This window comes from Urocitellus parryii, chromosome X, assembly GCF_045843805.1.
Source record: "Urocitellus parryii isolate mUroPar1 chromosome X, mUroPar1.hap1, whole genome shotgun sequence".
Lineage (NCBI taxonomy): Eukaryota > Metazoa > Chordata > Mammalia > Rodentia > Sciuridae > Urocitellus > Urocitellus parryii.
Genome location: NC_135547.1, coordinates 98,454,345 through 98,471,119, shown reverse-complemented (window position 1 = coordinate 98,471,119; position 16,775 = coordinate 98,454,345). Strand labels below are relative to the sequence as shown.

Genomic DNA, 16,775 nt, shown 5'->3' with positions numbered 1-16,775 from the left:
TTCGTTTTCATTAGATTGTCACATCTAGCTAACTACAGTTATATTGGACAGTGCAAGTACAACATCTATTGGAGATTTCTCCCAAATTTCAAGGAAATGGTCAACTTCTGGAGTTCAACATTAAAATTCAATTAAAATCAATTAGCAACCAAAAGAAGAGATTTTTCTTAGAAACACTTTACCCCAGGAAAGTGACGGGTGTGGGAGGAGGGCAGAGGCTTAAGTAGGGCATACCAGCAATTTAAAATTAAGATTTGATTGTGGGGAGGGGGAGGGGGTACTAATGGCTCATTCTATTGATTTCCCCCTCACCTCTCACTTCTTGTAAATATTACACATATTAAAAATCATAAACCAAAAGCTGAATCCCCTGCACTAGAGCATGGTCTGACACTGTGGTGGCTGAAAGTGGGAGCACTGAAGAACTCATGTGAATCATGGCCTCTGGCAAAGGGCAGGATGTGCGGTGACCCTGTGCAAGTTACTGCCAACCTTCTCTCCAACCACTGGAGAATCAAGGCACAGAAAGAAGGAAATCCAAGGTTTGTCCAGTCAAAAGGGGAAAACAAAAAGGAAAAGAGATACACGTCTACAGTATCTAACCAATTTCATAAATAAAAAAACCAAAATATCTCACCAATTTCTTAAATAAAAGAATTAAGATATATGTATGTATGTATGTATATATATATATACATATATGTTTGTGTGTGTGTGTGTGTGTGTGTGTGTATATATATATATATATATATATATATATATATATATAAAATCTTTTAAAAAAGTACTTTCATTGGTAAGTAGAAAATCTTGCTTGATCCAACAGGATCAAAACATTTTCCTTTTCATTTTAAATTCCACAAGACATAATACATAAAAACACATAAGATAATGATAGCCATCTGCTTGTGAAGGAAGGGTTGTTTATTATCAAAGTTCTACTGGGCTGGTACTCTGAGAATTCTAATGGCTTTGAACTTTGACTCTTGAGGGCCTATTTTTAGCTGAAAGAAGAGAGAAGTCAAAGGATGAAAGCAGAAAATTGTAAGAAGTGGAAGAAGTATCACAACAAAAGAAGCACACCGTTCTCTACTGCCCAGCGTATTCCTTAGAAACTAAAGTGAGAACTTGCCTGTGTACAATATGGGGAAACAAACGGTTAAAAAATATCATCTCATGATTCCTAAAACTGTGGTACCTAAAAATGTTTCAGAGAACAACTTTCCCTCATTTACCATAATTTTGTTAGCAAACTATGCTGAGATACAGAGGACTTCCTTAATATTAGAAATAAGCAAAATTTTCATTGATATTTTCTTAATATTAGAAATGAGCAAAATGGAAGAAAAGTTCCCTTTGCTGAGCTTCATGTTCTGTAACCGCAAATTTAGCACTGCCAGGAGTTACGTGTTAAGCGTAGGCTACTCCAGTATGGAAGGGACCTTGTTTATCTTTCTAGAAGCATTCTGGTTTCCTCGGAAATGTTCAGTTTGAGAGCTTCATTGTGCACTTGGTGAAAAGGTTCACTTGCACCCACCTGACACTTATATAAGAAGCCCAAAAAGCAGTGATGCCATTTGTATCAGCTTTTATTCTTCACAAAACATTTAGAAGATACAGAACTTTTAATGAGAGTATTCTATTCATGATTGAACCATGAAATATGAGAAACCAACATGCATTGCAACTTTGTGATGTACAGAGTGGCAGATATTGATGGTAGGGCAGGAATTCACAGCCATGGAAAATTCTATCATCCTAACCTAGGGCTTTGTGGCAATGTGTGCTATAAATACAAGCTTCTGGCATTAGCAATTGGGTCAGTCCCAACAGTAGATCACTAACAAAAATAAAAGTCCAGGCAGCAGAGAAATGGACAAAAATGAAGAACCAGTGAGAAAGGAAGACAGCGACAGGCAGACATTAAGAGGGCCACGGCAACCAGAGCTCTACTCCTAGGGAGGGACTGGGGTGTAGGGGCAGGGAGGAGAGGAGAGAAGGGGTGTCTCTCAAAAGAACTTTGATAACATATATGCAATAGAACATCGTCTACTGGTCATGTACCTTGTCGCGGTGGATTCATCTCTGCAAACCTCTTCAGAATGTTGCTGACCATCATGGGAGCAGCAACAGAAGAGTTCTGCTGTCTGGGAATGTCTGCCTGCTGAGTTGTACCTGAAGCCATGTCATAAATGATGGGAACTATAATACTAACAGGTTCTTGGGGAGGGACCGATGTTTTCTGAGTTAGTTGAAGCTGTAGATACACAAAGAGAATAAAAACAGAAGGAAATAAAACATCTGTCTCAATTTCTCAAAGGTCATATCATTTACTCTACTTTCACATTAACTAGCAAGGACCAGAAAATTAAATATGATAAGAAAACTGACAACTGAAATATTATGGTTAAGGTGAAACTGTGTCATGCAATTACCTAGTGGAATACATTTCTATAGTTAGTAAGGGAACCAGGATCCCATGAAGTCTAAACGGACAATCAAGGGACCTGGGCCTCTATTTGGCAGTAATGAATGATTCATGCAGTTATCCAAAAGTTGCTCAGACACCCCCATCTGGCACTTTTCTCAGAAGCTCTGTACATACACACAGATGCTGGGTGGTACTTACAAAAAATAGCATTTTGGATTTCAGCACCACAGCAGGTGTCCCAGGAGGTGCAATGGGCGGTGCGCTGGGGGGAATCGTCAGGCAAAACTGAACATTCCACTTCAGCTGTGTTGCCTGGTCAGGAAACTGTTTTGCAAAAAGAAGAAAGAAAAAGAAACATCATGATAAAATCATATGAACATTTAAAATCATACTCGAGGAGACTGAAACATTAGAATTTCACTTTACATCGAATTGTTAACAGAACATAAAGCGATGACCTGCATTTTTTCAAAAGAAATACAGACATGAAACAACTGAAAAGTCAACTCTGAACTTGTGTAATATGTTCCCTGTCCTTCCCTCTCACTTCATTGCTTCCCAAAGCCTATGGATTCAGCTTCTGCAGTGTCTCTGACACCTGACCTATTCCTTTCTTTTTTCATGGAGGCCACCAAGCTTAAGGATCATTACGTCTCCCACGGTTCCCTAACAGTCCCTTCCAGTCGCTGCCTCTCCCAGTCTATTAATAGAATATGTCAGTTACATATCCTGTAGTGTGATTCTTCTAATCAAGTTCAGAAATGTTTAGTGACATTTGCTGACGAGTGTATTCAAGGCCCTTCTTTTTATTTTTTTGGTACTGAGGATTGAACTCAGAGGCACTAGACCACTGAGCCACATCTTCAGCTCTGTTTTGTATTTTATTTAGAGACAAGGTCTCACTGAGTTGCTTAGTGCATCACTGTTGCTGAGGCTGGTTTTGAATTTGCAATCCTTCTGCCTCAGCCTCCCCAGCAGATAGGATTAAAGGTGTGCACCACCATGCCGTGGCAGCTCAAGATTCTTAACTGGTGTCAATCTAGACTTTCTAGTTCTGCTTCCAACTCCTTCCCTAAACAAACTAGTCTATGTGTTAATTGCAAATCATATCTGCTGGTACCTTTTTTTTTTTTTTGGTGGGGGGCAGTACCAATGATTGAACCCAGGGTCATTTAACTACCAAGCCATCCCTGATCTTTTTGTATTTTTTAATTTTTATTTTAAAACAGAGTCTTGCTAAGTCCTCAGGTCCTAAGTTACTGAGGTTGGTCTCAAACTTGCCTTAGCCTCCCAAGTCGCTGGAAATACAGGAGTGGGAAATGGTACCTGATCCCCCTGGTGTTTTCTTAAACATATATTTACTCCTTTAAAAAGTCATAGATTTCTTATTCACATAAATAGTTGCTATAGTCCTATCAGATCAGAAGCCAAATGTTCAGACTATTAGCAAATGACATTGCTTCTCAAATACTCATAGTAAAATACCAACTAAAAGGAGGAATGAGGCATTAGAGTTCCTCAAATAGACACTGGAAACATTAAAACAAGACTGCTATAACACTGAAAAAATTATAATCAGCTGCCACCAGAATTCCATCTATATAGTTGTAAGAAATAGTTAAACCTACCAAAAGTACAAATATAAAACTAGGAAAAGTATTTATAACTGGGTAGGGATAGAGCTAACTGGTAGAGTGCTTGCCTAACATGCAGGAGGCCCTGGGTTCCAACCCCACCACCACACACACACACACACACAAAGTTATAACTAATGTTTCAAGGGAGTAACTTCTGTAATATACACAGAGCTCCCACAAATTAGTAAGAGAAAGACCCAAAATCTAAAGATCAATAAAACTGTTGATAATGATGTGGAAAGCAGGCATTCTCATAAATGGCTAGTGTGAATATAAACTCACATAACCTCTAGAGAATGATCTGGCAGTATCTATCAAAATTATAAATATACATATCCTCTGAGTCAGCAATTCATGCAAGAAATGGATCCTACAGACATACGAGCATATCCATAAAAAGGCTCTCTATTATGGCCCTGTTTGTAATAGTAAAATATTAGAAATCACTAAAATGACTGAAAGAGAAGATTGCTTAGCCATTTTAACACATTCATATAAAGAAATGCTAAGCTTTGTTTAAAAAGGAAAACACAAAGACACTCTTTATGTACCGATTCGGAAAAATCTCCAAGATTCATTCAGTGAATTAAGCAAGACAATATGTCAAGCTTGATATTCTGGAAATCATTTCCACCACAAACACTAACAAATATTTGGAGTAGGGAGACATCATTTTAAATGCTGTTATGGGTTGAACTGAGTGCCTGAAAGATATGAAGTCCTAATTCCTAGTACCTGTAGAATTTGACTTTACTTGAAAATAGGGTTTTTGCAGATATAATCAGGTAAAGATGAGGTCATTAAGGTGAGCCCTAATCCAATATGGCTATGGTCCTTTGTGAGAAGAAAAAAGACAGAGATACACACAGAGATGCACAGATTGCAGTGACAAATATACAAGCTAAGGAACACCAAAGACAGCTGGCACCACCATGCTAAGAGAAAAGCACATGACAGTTTCTCCACTAGCTACTTCAGAGAGGGCATGGCCCCATGGACACTCTGATTTACAAACTCTTGCCTCCAGAGCTCTAAGAGAATTTTTTTTTAAATTTTTTATTTATTTATTTTTTTGTAGTGCTGAGGATTAAACCCAGGGCCTTGTGCATGTGAGGCTACCACTCTACCAACTGAGCTAGATCCCCAGCCCCTGTTGTTTTAAGCCATTCAGTTTGTGGTAATTTGCTATAGCAGGCCTAGAAAACTAATACAAATGGACAGAGCTATGCAGAAGGAAAAAAAAAAAATCCACAAAGACCAATACCAGAGCAAGAGCAGATATCTAGTGCTCTAAAGGGGGCTGCTGCCCATGCAGCTTCTGCTGTCTGTGACTCTGCATTTCAGTCTCAGCAGCTATTCATGGACACAAAATCCATGACCAACAAAGGTGGGGAGTCAGATCTTTAAAAAATTTTATAACACATAAATTAATGTGTATATAATATTTCATAATTAAATGGGGGAAAAAGTACAAAATAGCATGTGTAAATGTTATTGCTTTATTTAAAAAGTATATAGGAGGGGAGTAAACAAGGACAGGGTAGGGACGAAGAGCTTGAGAAGAAGATTTACATTAAACAGGGATGAGAGGTGGGAGGGAAAGGGAGTGAGAAGGGAAATTGCATGGAAATGGAAGGCGATCCTCAGGGTTATACAAAATGTCATATAAGAGGAAAGGAGGGGTAAGACAAGATAATACAAATGGAAGAAATGATTTACAGTAGAAGGGGTAGAGAAAGAAAAGGGGAGGGGAGGGGAGGGGAGGGGAGGGGGGATAGCAGAGAATAGGACAGACAGCAGAATACATCAGACACTAGAAAGGCAATATGTCAAGCAATGGAAGGGAAACTGATATGATACAGCAATTTGTATATGGGGTAAAAGGGGGAGTTCATAATCCACGTGAATCAAACTGTGTAATATGATGTATTAAGAACTATGTAATGTTATGAACGACCAATAAAAAAAAAATAAAGAGAAAAAAAAAAAAAAAAAAAAAAAAAAGTATATAGGAGAGATGTATTGGCCTTTATGAATGGACTACCTCTGCAAAGAGAGGGAGCCACTGAGAACTCTGGTTGGACTCTAGCTGGACAGGGATGGAGAGTGAACTTCTCACTATATCACATTGTCCTGAATTCAAGAGAACAGAATTATGTCAATTGGTCAAAGATAAATAAAATTTAAGTTAAAAATTAAGAATTAAGGAGAAATATGGAAGAAAGTGGGCTGAGGATGTGGCTTAAGCGGTAGCACACTCGCCTGGTATGCGTGCAGCCCGGGTTTGATCCTCAGCACCACATACAAACAATGATGTTGTGTCTGCCAAAAACTAAAAAATAAATATTAAAATTCTCTCTCTCTCTCTCTAAAAAAAAAAAAAAAAAAAAAGGAAGAAAGTACATAAACAAGTGAAACTTAATCAACGCTGCTCCCACCAACTCTAACCTCCTCAAACAGACCTTGCTAGAAAAGCACGCGTTTCTCCAGAACTTACCAGTTCTAGCTTCATAATATGCACACAGTCCCTGAGGATGTGCGTAGGTGCTCCTAACAGCTTCGTGAAGGCTATTAATGTATTGGCTTTAAAAGGTGGGCCTGCAACCTGTCGGGATAAATAAAGCTAGTTATTCTTCATTCCACCTTGACTTCTCTGTTTCATCAACTATATTAAAGTTATGCATTAACACATACTCGTGTTTCAAAGAATTTCTCCAAAACTTGAAGTTCATCAGGTTTCCACTGTCCCGCGTTTTCGGGTGTCACTTTTAGCTGAAGGGTCTGGTTGGTTTTGGGACTAAGAGCTACTCTGCATTTCAGGGCGTCAGTTTTAAACATGATCACTCCGGGTTCATTGGAATTTATCAGTTGCAGCTGCAAAACAAGAAGGAAGCATCAAATTAATATGAATTGTTTCAAAGAAAAACAACTAAGTAAACACAGATGAGAAGAATGAGGTTCAGAGAGCTGAAAGCTTACATGGATTTTAAGTGGCAGAACTCAGGCTGGGTCACAGGTCAGATGACTACTCGTTTAAATACTAATTTGTTCAAATTATGCTAAAACTTTTATTATTATCCTTTTTCCAAATCTGACATTTTAAACATTCACCAGTTTGACTACTTCATTAATACATACAGATATCAATAGCAAGTAGAAGTAACTAACATGTTTTGAAAGCCAAGACATTATGCAAAGGGCTTTTTCATAAAATATCTCAAATTGCCTCTACTGTTATTAGTCAGATTGATATTCTTCTTCTTCTTTTTTTTTTTTTTTTTTGGACTGGGGATTGAGCCCAGAGGTGCTTAACCAGTGAGCTACATCCTCAGCAGCCCCCCCACCCCCGCCACCTTTTAAAATTTCTGAGACAGGGTCTTGCTATGTTGCTGAGGCTGGCTTTGAACTTGGATTCTCCTGCTTCAGCCTCCCGAGTCACTGGGATTACAGGTATGTACCACCATGCCCAGATGATAGATACTATTATCTACTTTTACCAAAAAGGTAAAAAAAATTTGCCCAAGCACATATTAGCAGGTGATATGGCCTGGCCACGAACCTAACTCTAGAATTGGTGCTGTGAATTATGAACTATTTTGTAAGGGAATCACCACGGGATCAGACGTCTTTTTCTATAAATGCTTTAACTAAATTCAATCGTTCATGCATTTTAAAAGGAGATTCATCCTTGTGATCATAAATAATTTAATTTCAATGGAGACTCAGATTCAAAGTCAGCCCGTCTGCAAGGGCACCCTCAGGGGCAGACAGTTATTCCTACACCATTCTCTGCAAGGTCATATCCTCTGAATACTGTGGTGACCTATTTGTAGGTTCATGTTAGTCCTGTGCCATGGAAGTCACAGCACAAAAGATTATGAAATGCAGAAACATGTTAACACAAAAGAAAACAGAGCCCATTTTTAACGCTAGGGCAGAATGAAAAGCATAATTCTAATAAGCTAGTTAAAGGAGGTGTGAGAAGCATCACTTTAGTTCAGATCCTTTTCTGCAGGACAACTCCGCATTCTGCTTTTGACAATCACTACTGAGAGGGTTAAGAGGTACTCATACCGTTTCTTGTTGAATAATTCTTTGAAGGTGTCGTCTCATGATGACTGATCCAAGGAATCTCTCAAGTGGGGAACAAAGGTAACTACCTGCCAGGCCAGGCACGAGACCTGGCGTTGGAGAGGGCAGCAGTAAAATGTTCAAGGCACTGTGAGTGAGGATGGTAGGTATGGACGCCGCCCAGGAGCGCTGAGGTAGTTTGCGAGGTGGAGGCATGTTTGTCGGCATTGTTTGGGAACCTTTGGGGAAGGAAAACATGTCATTTCAGTGACAAATACATACTATCTTTTTGTTTCCTGTTTTGCTGTGAATTATGAACTATCTTGTAAGGTTCATAATTACAACTCATTGTCATTCTAAATCATTTTGGACTGTTTTAGTTACTCCTTGTGGTATTACAATCATTTATTAATTTCCTGGTAGCAAAGATGGTCATAATTATTCTCCTTCTGTAGCCAGGCTCCTTGCAAGTGACTTTGCAGGAACTCCTTGAGGGGTGCAGTCTACATCTCCACCTGGAATCTGACTGGCCTTGCAACTTTATTTTGGCCAAAAGAATGAAATGGAAGTGACACTGGCCTAATTGCAAGCCTAGACTTATATTTACTTCCTCTCTTGGAACCCTCTCCAGTCACCATGTGAACAAACTTGTGATCCAGTATGAGACCACACAGCCAGCAGAGGCCATCTCAGGCCAGCTAGTCCTCAATGAACACAGTAACTGACCAAACACACGTGAGCGAGCCCTATGGAGCTTGGCAGCCTACAGAATTGGGAGCTACTTATGATTGTTGTTTTAAGTACTAAAAGCTATGCAGCAAAAGCCAAGAAATACACTGGTATAATTCTTCTCCTCTGTGTTCATTTGTATCTTAAGGTATTGTCTATGATTCAACGTGGCAGCTAACAATGCAGCGGTCATGACAGAAATACTGGGACTCACTTTCTAAGGCTTCTGGAAAAGATATCACCCCTTTCTTACATTTTGCCCGATTCTGCAAACTAACAATTGTGAACAGATTTACTATGTGGATAAAGTTGAAGCTTTTAGGTATCCTCATTCAACAAGTAGGTCAACCTTCAAGTGTGAGGATGAAAATAAATAGGCCATTTATTGGTTATATTAAAAAAAGAACATAAAAATGTTGACAACACTCACTTGTTCCAGCTCGAGGGGAATGAGAAGCATCGGGAACTGGAGAATGTAGTGATGGGTTGGCGGGTGACATTCCAGGCAGACGTGTTGCTGGTGAAGGGCCAGACACTTGAGGGGACCCTGGCCAGTTCCCTGCTCGTCCACTTGGTGACACCATAGTGTATGGGGAGCTAGGGTCAAGAGTTCCTGAAAGAAGTAAACAGATGGTTCTCAAAACCCACATCTTAATAACCCAAAATTACGTGACAGCATTCGAATCCTCAAATGCTGATTTATTTTTTCTTTCAATAAGATATTCCATTAAAGCTTGATGTTTCTTAACATGCCATGCATGAATCTCTATTTTATGTAGTTTATGTACTTTTCAACTGGATGGATGGAAGAATTTAGAAAAATATGTCTAAGAAAAGATAAAATTTACCTTCACATGAGCTTCTTTCTACATCATGTAAGGCATCACAATCTATTTTTTTTTGTCACTATATGTGCTTGAAAATACTAAGCCAACAATCTTGAAGCTCCTTTAAGGAGAGAAATATTTTATTTTTAAACTAACCCCTAACAAATTATATTTTCATTCTACTCAGAGATGGACAAAGAGAGGGAAAGTTTCCATTTTCTTTCTTCAGCAAAGGCCCCCTTTACCAAAACATGAACCGAGATACAAGTTCTGAAAGCAGTGACTTCCTGAATAATTTATAGTTCATCCTACAGATGACCTTTGACACATTTATAGATCTTTGTCACCAAGAAAAACAGAAGACACTTCTACCTTACATGTCCGCGAGTAAATGGTCTTTACTTTAGAAAGGGTTCCATTTCACCAGTCATCGAAGAAACACATAGTCAACAATAAGATCCCCCTTTTCACCTATCAAAATGGCCAAGACCTTTTAAAATCTTAACACCCGCCCGTTGGCACACATGCAGGACAACAGACAAGAATGTACGATGCTATAGGAAATTCGTACACTTTCCAGGTGAGCATTTTGCAATGTTTCAAAAGCTTTAGAATTTCTCAGACCCTTTGAGACCAAGATGCCACTTCTAGGAATTTATTTAAGAAATAATCATGGGTGTGGGCAGAAACAGCACCTTTATCTTTAACTGTAAAAAAAAAAAAAAGGAAACATTCTCAACATACAGTAATAGGATAGCAGTTCAATCATGGTATGCCCATGCAAGAAATACTATGAAGCCACATAGTACAATGATGTAGAGTTATTACTAACAAATACTTGCACAAGTATTAATGTAAAATCACAGGGGTGTGCAGCTTAAAAACTGAGGAAGCTCTTTATGTTCTGGCATGACACCATATTCATGATATATTGAATGAAAAAAATGAACACCCTACAGTACGCTGCCACATGTGTAAGAGGGATACATATTTGCTTGCATATGTATAAAACAGCTCTGCAAAATTATCAGAAAATATTAACACCAAATACCTCTGGGAAGAGGAACCAGGTGGTTGGTGGAATAAAAAGGAAACATTTCACTGACTACCTCTTCTGTCCTTTATTTGAATCCATCCAAAAAGTATCTTTTGAGTTATAAAGTTAAAAAATTAAAGTCACAGGCTAGGATTGTGGCTCAGCAGTAGAGCGCTCACCTTGCACGGGCGGACCCGGGTTCGATTCTCAGCACCACATAAAAATAAAGGCACTGTGTTGTAAATTTGTTTAAAAAAGAAAATTAAAGTCACAAAACAATTCATATTACCATTTGTGGGGGAGGTGTGGGGGGGCGGAGAAGTGGATAGGTAGGGAGCAAGCAAGAGCCACAGACAGGTGAGAAGGCAGGAGAGCAGGAAGTACACAGGAAGGGCAGAGCAGGGCAAAGTGGGGCACAGAGTTCAAAGCAGAGAGGACAGACTGGTCGTTCATTACCTCTGTGTGGTATGATTAGGAAAAACTGATTTTCTCCTTAAGCAGTTCTTTTGCTATTTCCTCAATAAACAGGCACGGATTTAGCAATAAGGAAATTTACTAACAAAAATTACTTTCATGTCAAGCTCTTATGCTATAGCGATTTCTACGTGTGGACTCACCATGTGGACTAGCAAAACTGGCCCCTGGTCCTATTGAGATTCCATGCGAGGATGGGGGAGGAGTTGGAACAAATGACGCTGGTGATGGGGCTCTCAAAGCCCCACTGGGGGAGCTGGCAGCATGCAGATTTCCTAATAAAGGAAAATAATTATAGATGATCTTGCAGGACACCTTTTACGTCCTGTCCAAGGACCCCGAGTTAAAAATATCCCTAAAGAAACAAGTAGTAAAGCTCCCATAAATAATGTAACAAAAAACTAGAAAGATTTCATTATTGAAAAAGAGAGCTCAATTCCATGGGCCCAAATTCTAGTTCTTATATTGACGAATTTGAAAAAAAAAAAATCCAGTGTACTTTTTACTCACTCACTCAACGAGTAGGCATGAATGCCAACTTCATGCCAAGCACTGTTCTAGGCATTGGGGATGCAGCAGTTAACAAAAGAGACAAAAATTCCTGTCCTCATGGAGCTTATATTCTAGTAGAATGAGAAAGACAAACATCTATGTCAGGTAATAATAAGAGCTATGGAGAAAAACTAGAGCGAGTAAGGGGACAATTTCATGTAGTGGTGGAGATGAGTGCTATCCTGTATATAAAGCTGAGAGAAGACCTCTCTCTCTAAGGGGGCATGTGAGCCAGACGGGAAGAAAGTACAGGATAAGGCATGAGGACATCCAGGGATAAGATATTCCAGGTAAACAAAAGAGCTAGTACAAATGTTCCAGAGGAGGAAAGAGTTATGTGCAAACGGGAGGCAGCCAGTGTGCTGGAACCATGAGCAAGGGGCAGGGGAGAGGAGCCTGGGCGAGGTCCAAACCACAGAGGGACTTGTAGGCCACTCTAAGGACTTAGGGTTTGCCCCAAATGCATGGGAGGCTAGTGTGAAGCCTGGAGCAGAAGTCGTGAACTATCTCCTGTCATAGCTGCTATGGGGAAACAGACTCGGGAGCAAGGGAGAGGTAGGGATGAGAAACCAGTCAGAGGCAACTGCAGTAACCCAGGTGAGAGAGGACTGGTAGTCGAATTCTGGGTAAAATCGGACAATAGAGCTGACAGTGACTAAATGTGGATCTGAAAGAAAGAGCCAGCCAGTATGAGTTTCCATGGTTTGGCCCAGGAAACAGGAAGTTAGAGGCTGCCATTTTCTAAAGCCGGATGTCTGTGGGAGGAGCAGGACTAGGCAATAGGGCAGCAGCAGGAGCTTAGTTCCAGCTCTGCTGAGTTCCAGGTAGCTTCTAGACTTTATATGCAAATGGTGAATAGACAACTAGAAAATATAGGGCTACAGTTCCAGGGTAACTGGAGACATGAACTTAATAGTATTTAAAGCCATAGGATTTATTTTAATTTAGGATTCGAAGGGGGAACTATGGCTACCCAATCTATTGAATGAACACAACATTAAAATATTTGTTACATTTCCATCACTATCTTAAACACCAGCAGGTTTCAAAGCCTCTACCACTATTAAGAAAATTTCAGGTTTTTATATTCCCAAGTACCTAAAGCAATATCTTATCCTCAGAAAATACGTTAATCAACTTGATTAACCTTATTTAGCTATATGCTCTGGACAGGAGATTTAACTTCTCCATACCTCAGTTTTTCTCCATAAAATGGGGTTAATAACAGGACTTATGCCACAAGTTTGCTGTGAGGATTAAATGAGTAAAGTGCTTAGAATAGGGCTTGGCACACAGTAAGCACTATATACTTGTCTGCTAATATAAAGATTTCAAAATTATTTTCCCTTCTTCCTATGAAAAAACCATTGCAACACACACTCTAGAAACACAGTCCCCTAGGGTTCTGTTTCTGTATCTGCCTACTTCCTCCCTAGCAGTTCTTTCACCATAGACCACTAGTGCTCCTAAGAATTGAGCTCACCCACCCACTCAGGCTTCAATGACCCTGGACATGACAATAAAAACTTCAAGTCTTCATCTATGGTCCCATCATCTCTCTGATACAGCCAACTGCCTATGGCATGTCATATCTTAACTCAGATGTCTCTGGCAACTTACAAGCAACAGGTTCCAGAGAAACCACCCCCACATTGAAATCTGCCCCTCCACCACACTTACCCCTTTCAGTTATGCAAATTGAACCCCACAGGGCCCTGCTTAAATCCAACAATGGATTTTCAAGGGGGAGGGGTGCAGGCAGGCATCTACAGGAAATAACAGTCAAACCCCTGCAGAATGCTCAAAATGCTCAAAAGCATGACTAACCCCTTTTGTTACACTTAACACACCTGGTATTACAGATGCAGTCTATTTATCTAGCAATCTAAGACAGAGGAAGCAGGTCACATACCCCCTCCTAAAAGGGGGGAGGGTTGAAATATTTTTTGTTAGATGAGGATTTTTAAAATTTCTTTTCTTTATTTTTAAACCATGCTACTGTAGTAATTTGAAGAGCCATGAGTGGCTAAGTGTGACACACATAGTGGGGCTGGGATGTGACAGGACTGTGAGTCACCTGGGTGGTGCTGGGTGTCAAGTAGCTCAATATGAACAACAAAGCAGATCCTGAATGGGCTGGTCAAAGAGGCAGGAGCCAAGTGCTGGGCCAAAGACTAAAGACCTCCGGGAATTCAATTCTCCTAATACCTCTAAGCAAAATGCTTTATATTATTCCCTTTTGACAAATGCAATTAGCTGGTTAAAAACAAGTGATATCCCTATATTTCTTATCTGCTGGTCAATACAAGTTTCTCATATATACTTATACATAAATGAAAGGGTTTTTTTTTTGTATTTTAAAAAGGAAAAAGTGCACACTGCAAAGTCTGCTTTACAATGCAAAAACTAAAAAGTGAAAGCATTTGTTGGATTTGTCTCTTTTAAAAACAAATCAGTTCTATGTTTGTCCTGTTTTCTAATAAGCTAGAATATCTTCAAATGGCAATGTATTCTTTAGTTGACCAGACTGATATATTTGAATTAAAGGATTTTACTACACATGTGCTTTTAAAAATTATTTAATTGCTTATTACATCCCACATTACATGACATTTTGTATGCTGAAACTTTGTGTTGAAAAAGCATCATACTTTGTATCATTATTGATGCAGAACAGATTAAGTATGGAAGCTGGCAGGCAAGGGGTCACCAGCCACAAGAAATCTGATACCCATCTTCCTTGCTAGCTAAGCTGGAGAGCAGGGCCAGTATCTGGCTCCCTACTGAACCCCTAGCACCAACTGGCACTTGGTACTCCACTGAATCACTGAATCAAAAGTAAAAATTTGTCAAGCACTTTTACAGCGCACTTCACAGAACTGCCCGCAAAGCCATTTTGTCTAGACTAACAAGATGTGCACCTCCTAACTCTGGGGCCTGAGGAGCAGGCATCTTCACAGGTACTAAGGCTTAGAAAACGGAGTTACTGTAGAAGGAAGCTTTGTTTATTTACAAAACTAGGTAGCAGGTAGCGGGGAGTAAGTGACCCACAGGCCTCAGGTTGTTGACCTCTGATAGAGATCATGTTGTAATTAGTACCCCTTGGAATTGTGCCTTAAGTCTGGCTCTGGATGACAATGTCTCCACTTAATTCAAACCTTTTAAAGTGCTCCTGAACCATGAACACAGATTTTTACAACCTTGCTATAATGAATGCAAGGCATGTATCGGAGCCATAGACTAGAAAGGGTATTCTCTCTGAAGCCTGAGGCCACATGCACAGTTCTTCTCTGTGTGTGTATATATGTGTGTGTGTGTATGTGTGTGAGTGTGTGTGTTTGTGAGTGTGTGTGTGTGTGTGTGTTCTGGATTTGAAGGCTGAACATGACAAGTGAATAAGTAATACCTTACCTGGAGACTGTGTGTGCATCATAGAGGGAGACTGATTAACTGTGCTGTGATAAGATGTGGGGGGTGAAGTAAGAGGATACGCGCCTGATGTTCCTGGCTGCTTTGGAAATGGCTGAAAAGAAGAAAATTCAACGTTGATAAAATGGCCGACTCTAGATAATATAAGAGTGTGGCTTTCCTCCACTATAGCTACGGTATTAACAATTATACACTTCACTGGCTACCCAACAGGAAATATGACATATGAAAATGTCCCAAAAAATACACAGTCTTTAAAAACTCATTCAAAAGGTGTTTCAAATAGCAACATCCTCATTCCTGACCTTGCGACATCACCACTTCTATCCATCTAGATTATTTTTTGCCCATTTTGTCTACCATATCCATATCACTGATTTATCTCTACCATTTACCAACACTTCATTGCATATAAGGCGTGTTCCTATACATTCTCAGATCTCTGAAATCAGAATATAATTTTCAACACCTGGAATGTCGGTTTAATTTGCAGTGTGTTGTTGTTGTTTTTAGAAGCACATAAAAATGCTGCATCCTATATTTGGTGGAGTTTAGAGTCAATGAAATACAGTAGTTCAAACCGGCCTCTAGTTACCCTGATCTCTAGTAATAAAAAACCAAGGATAATCTAATTACCTTCCTAGTCTGATGTTTTAAATTGAGGTATAGGTTACATATAATAAAATGGATAAATGTGAAACATATTGGATGAATTTTTTTTAAATGTTAACTACCAAGATCAAGACACCGAAGACGATTACCTACACCCAAAGACCTCCCTATACACCACCTGCCAAATCTCTTTATTTTCTCCCCAAAGATAAGCACTGTTCAGACTTCCATCAGTCAAGTTTAGCCTTGTTTTCGTATTTCATAAATATACTGAATGTACTCTTTGGTGTTTGGCTTCTTTTAACATTATCTCAGTGAAATTCATCCAGTATGTTGCAAGTAGCAGTAGTTTATTCTCTTATTTCTGTAACAAATTCCATTGTATGAATAGACCCCAATTTATTCATTTATTCTACTATTGCTGAATGCTCGAGTTGTTTATAGTTTTTTGAATGTTGCTGCTATAACACTTTTGTGTTTTTTTGATCCGTTCCAGTTGCATATATACCCAAAAGCAGAATTGTTAAATCAGAGTTATGTATATAATGTTCAGCCTCAGCACCCTGGAATACTGCTAAACACCACAACAAGGCAGTTGCAGCATTTTACATACTTCCTGGCAGTAAATGAGAGTTTTAGTTGCTATTAATACCAAATTTTGGCAGAAATTATCAATTGTTTTTCTTAAAGCCATTCTCTGTTGGTGTAGAGTGTTATCTCGGTGTGGCTTTAAATTTGTATTCTGTGGTGCCACGAGGTTTGACTATCTTTTTTGTACATCTGATCATTTGGACATCCTCTTTTATGAAATGCCTTGAATATTTTGTTCATTTTTAAAACTAGGTTGTCTTTTTTTTCCCCTTTCCCTTATTGATTCTTCCTTAACTATTTGAAAGAAATTATAGAATTCAGGCTCTCTAATTCACAAGCTACAAAAATCATACATTTGGGGGTATATTTTATCCAATAATGCAGAA

General features: G+C 39.2%; 1 protein-coding gene across 1 annotated transcript in view; it reads right to left on the bottom strand.

Moving 5' to 3' along the window:
- The window catches only part of Med14 (mediator complex subunit 14), a 71,136-nt gene that overhangs the window by 2,750 nt on the left and 51,611 nt on the right, over positions 1–16,775 (bottom strand). The window contains exons 23-30 of the mRNA XM_026387555.2: positions 15,169–15,280; positions 11,349–11,480; positions 9,299–9,481; positions 8,143–8,378; positions 6,763–6,942; positions 6,566–6,673; positions 2,630–2,755; positions 2,065–2,257 (exon numbers count right to left, since the gene is read on the bottom strand). Coding sequence (XP_026243340.1) covers positions 2,065–2,257; positions 2,630–2,755; positions 6,566–6,673; positions 6,763–6,942; positions 8,143–8,378; positions 9,299–9,481; positions 11,349–11,480; positions 15,169–15,280 — 1,270 coding nt within the window. The remainder of the gene's footprint in view (positions 1–2,064; positions 2,258–2,629; positions 2,756–6,565; positions 6,674–6,762; positions 6,943–8,142; positions 8,379–9,298; positions 9,482–11,348; positions 11,481–15,168; positions 15,281–16,775) is intronic.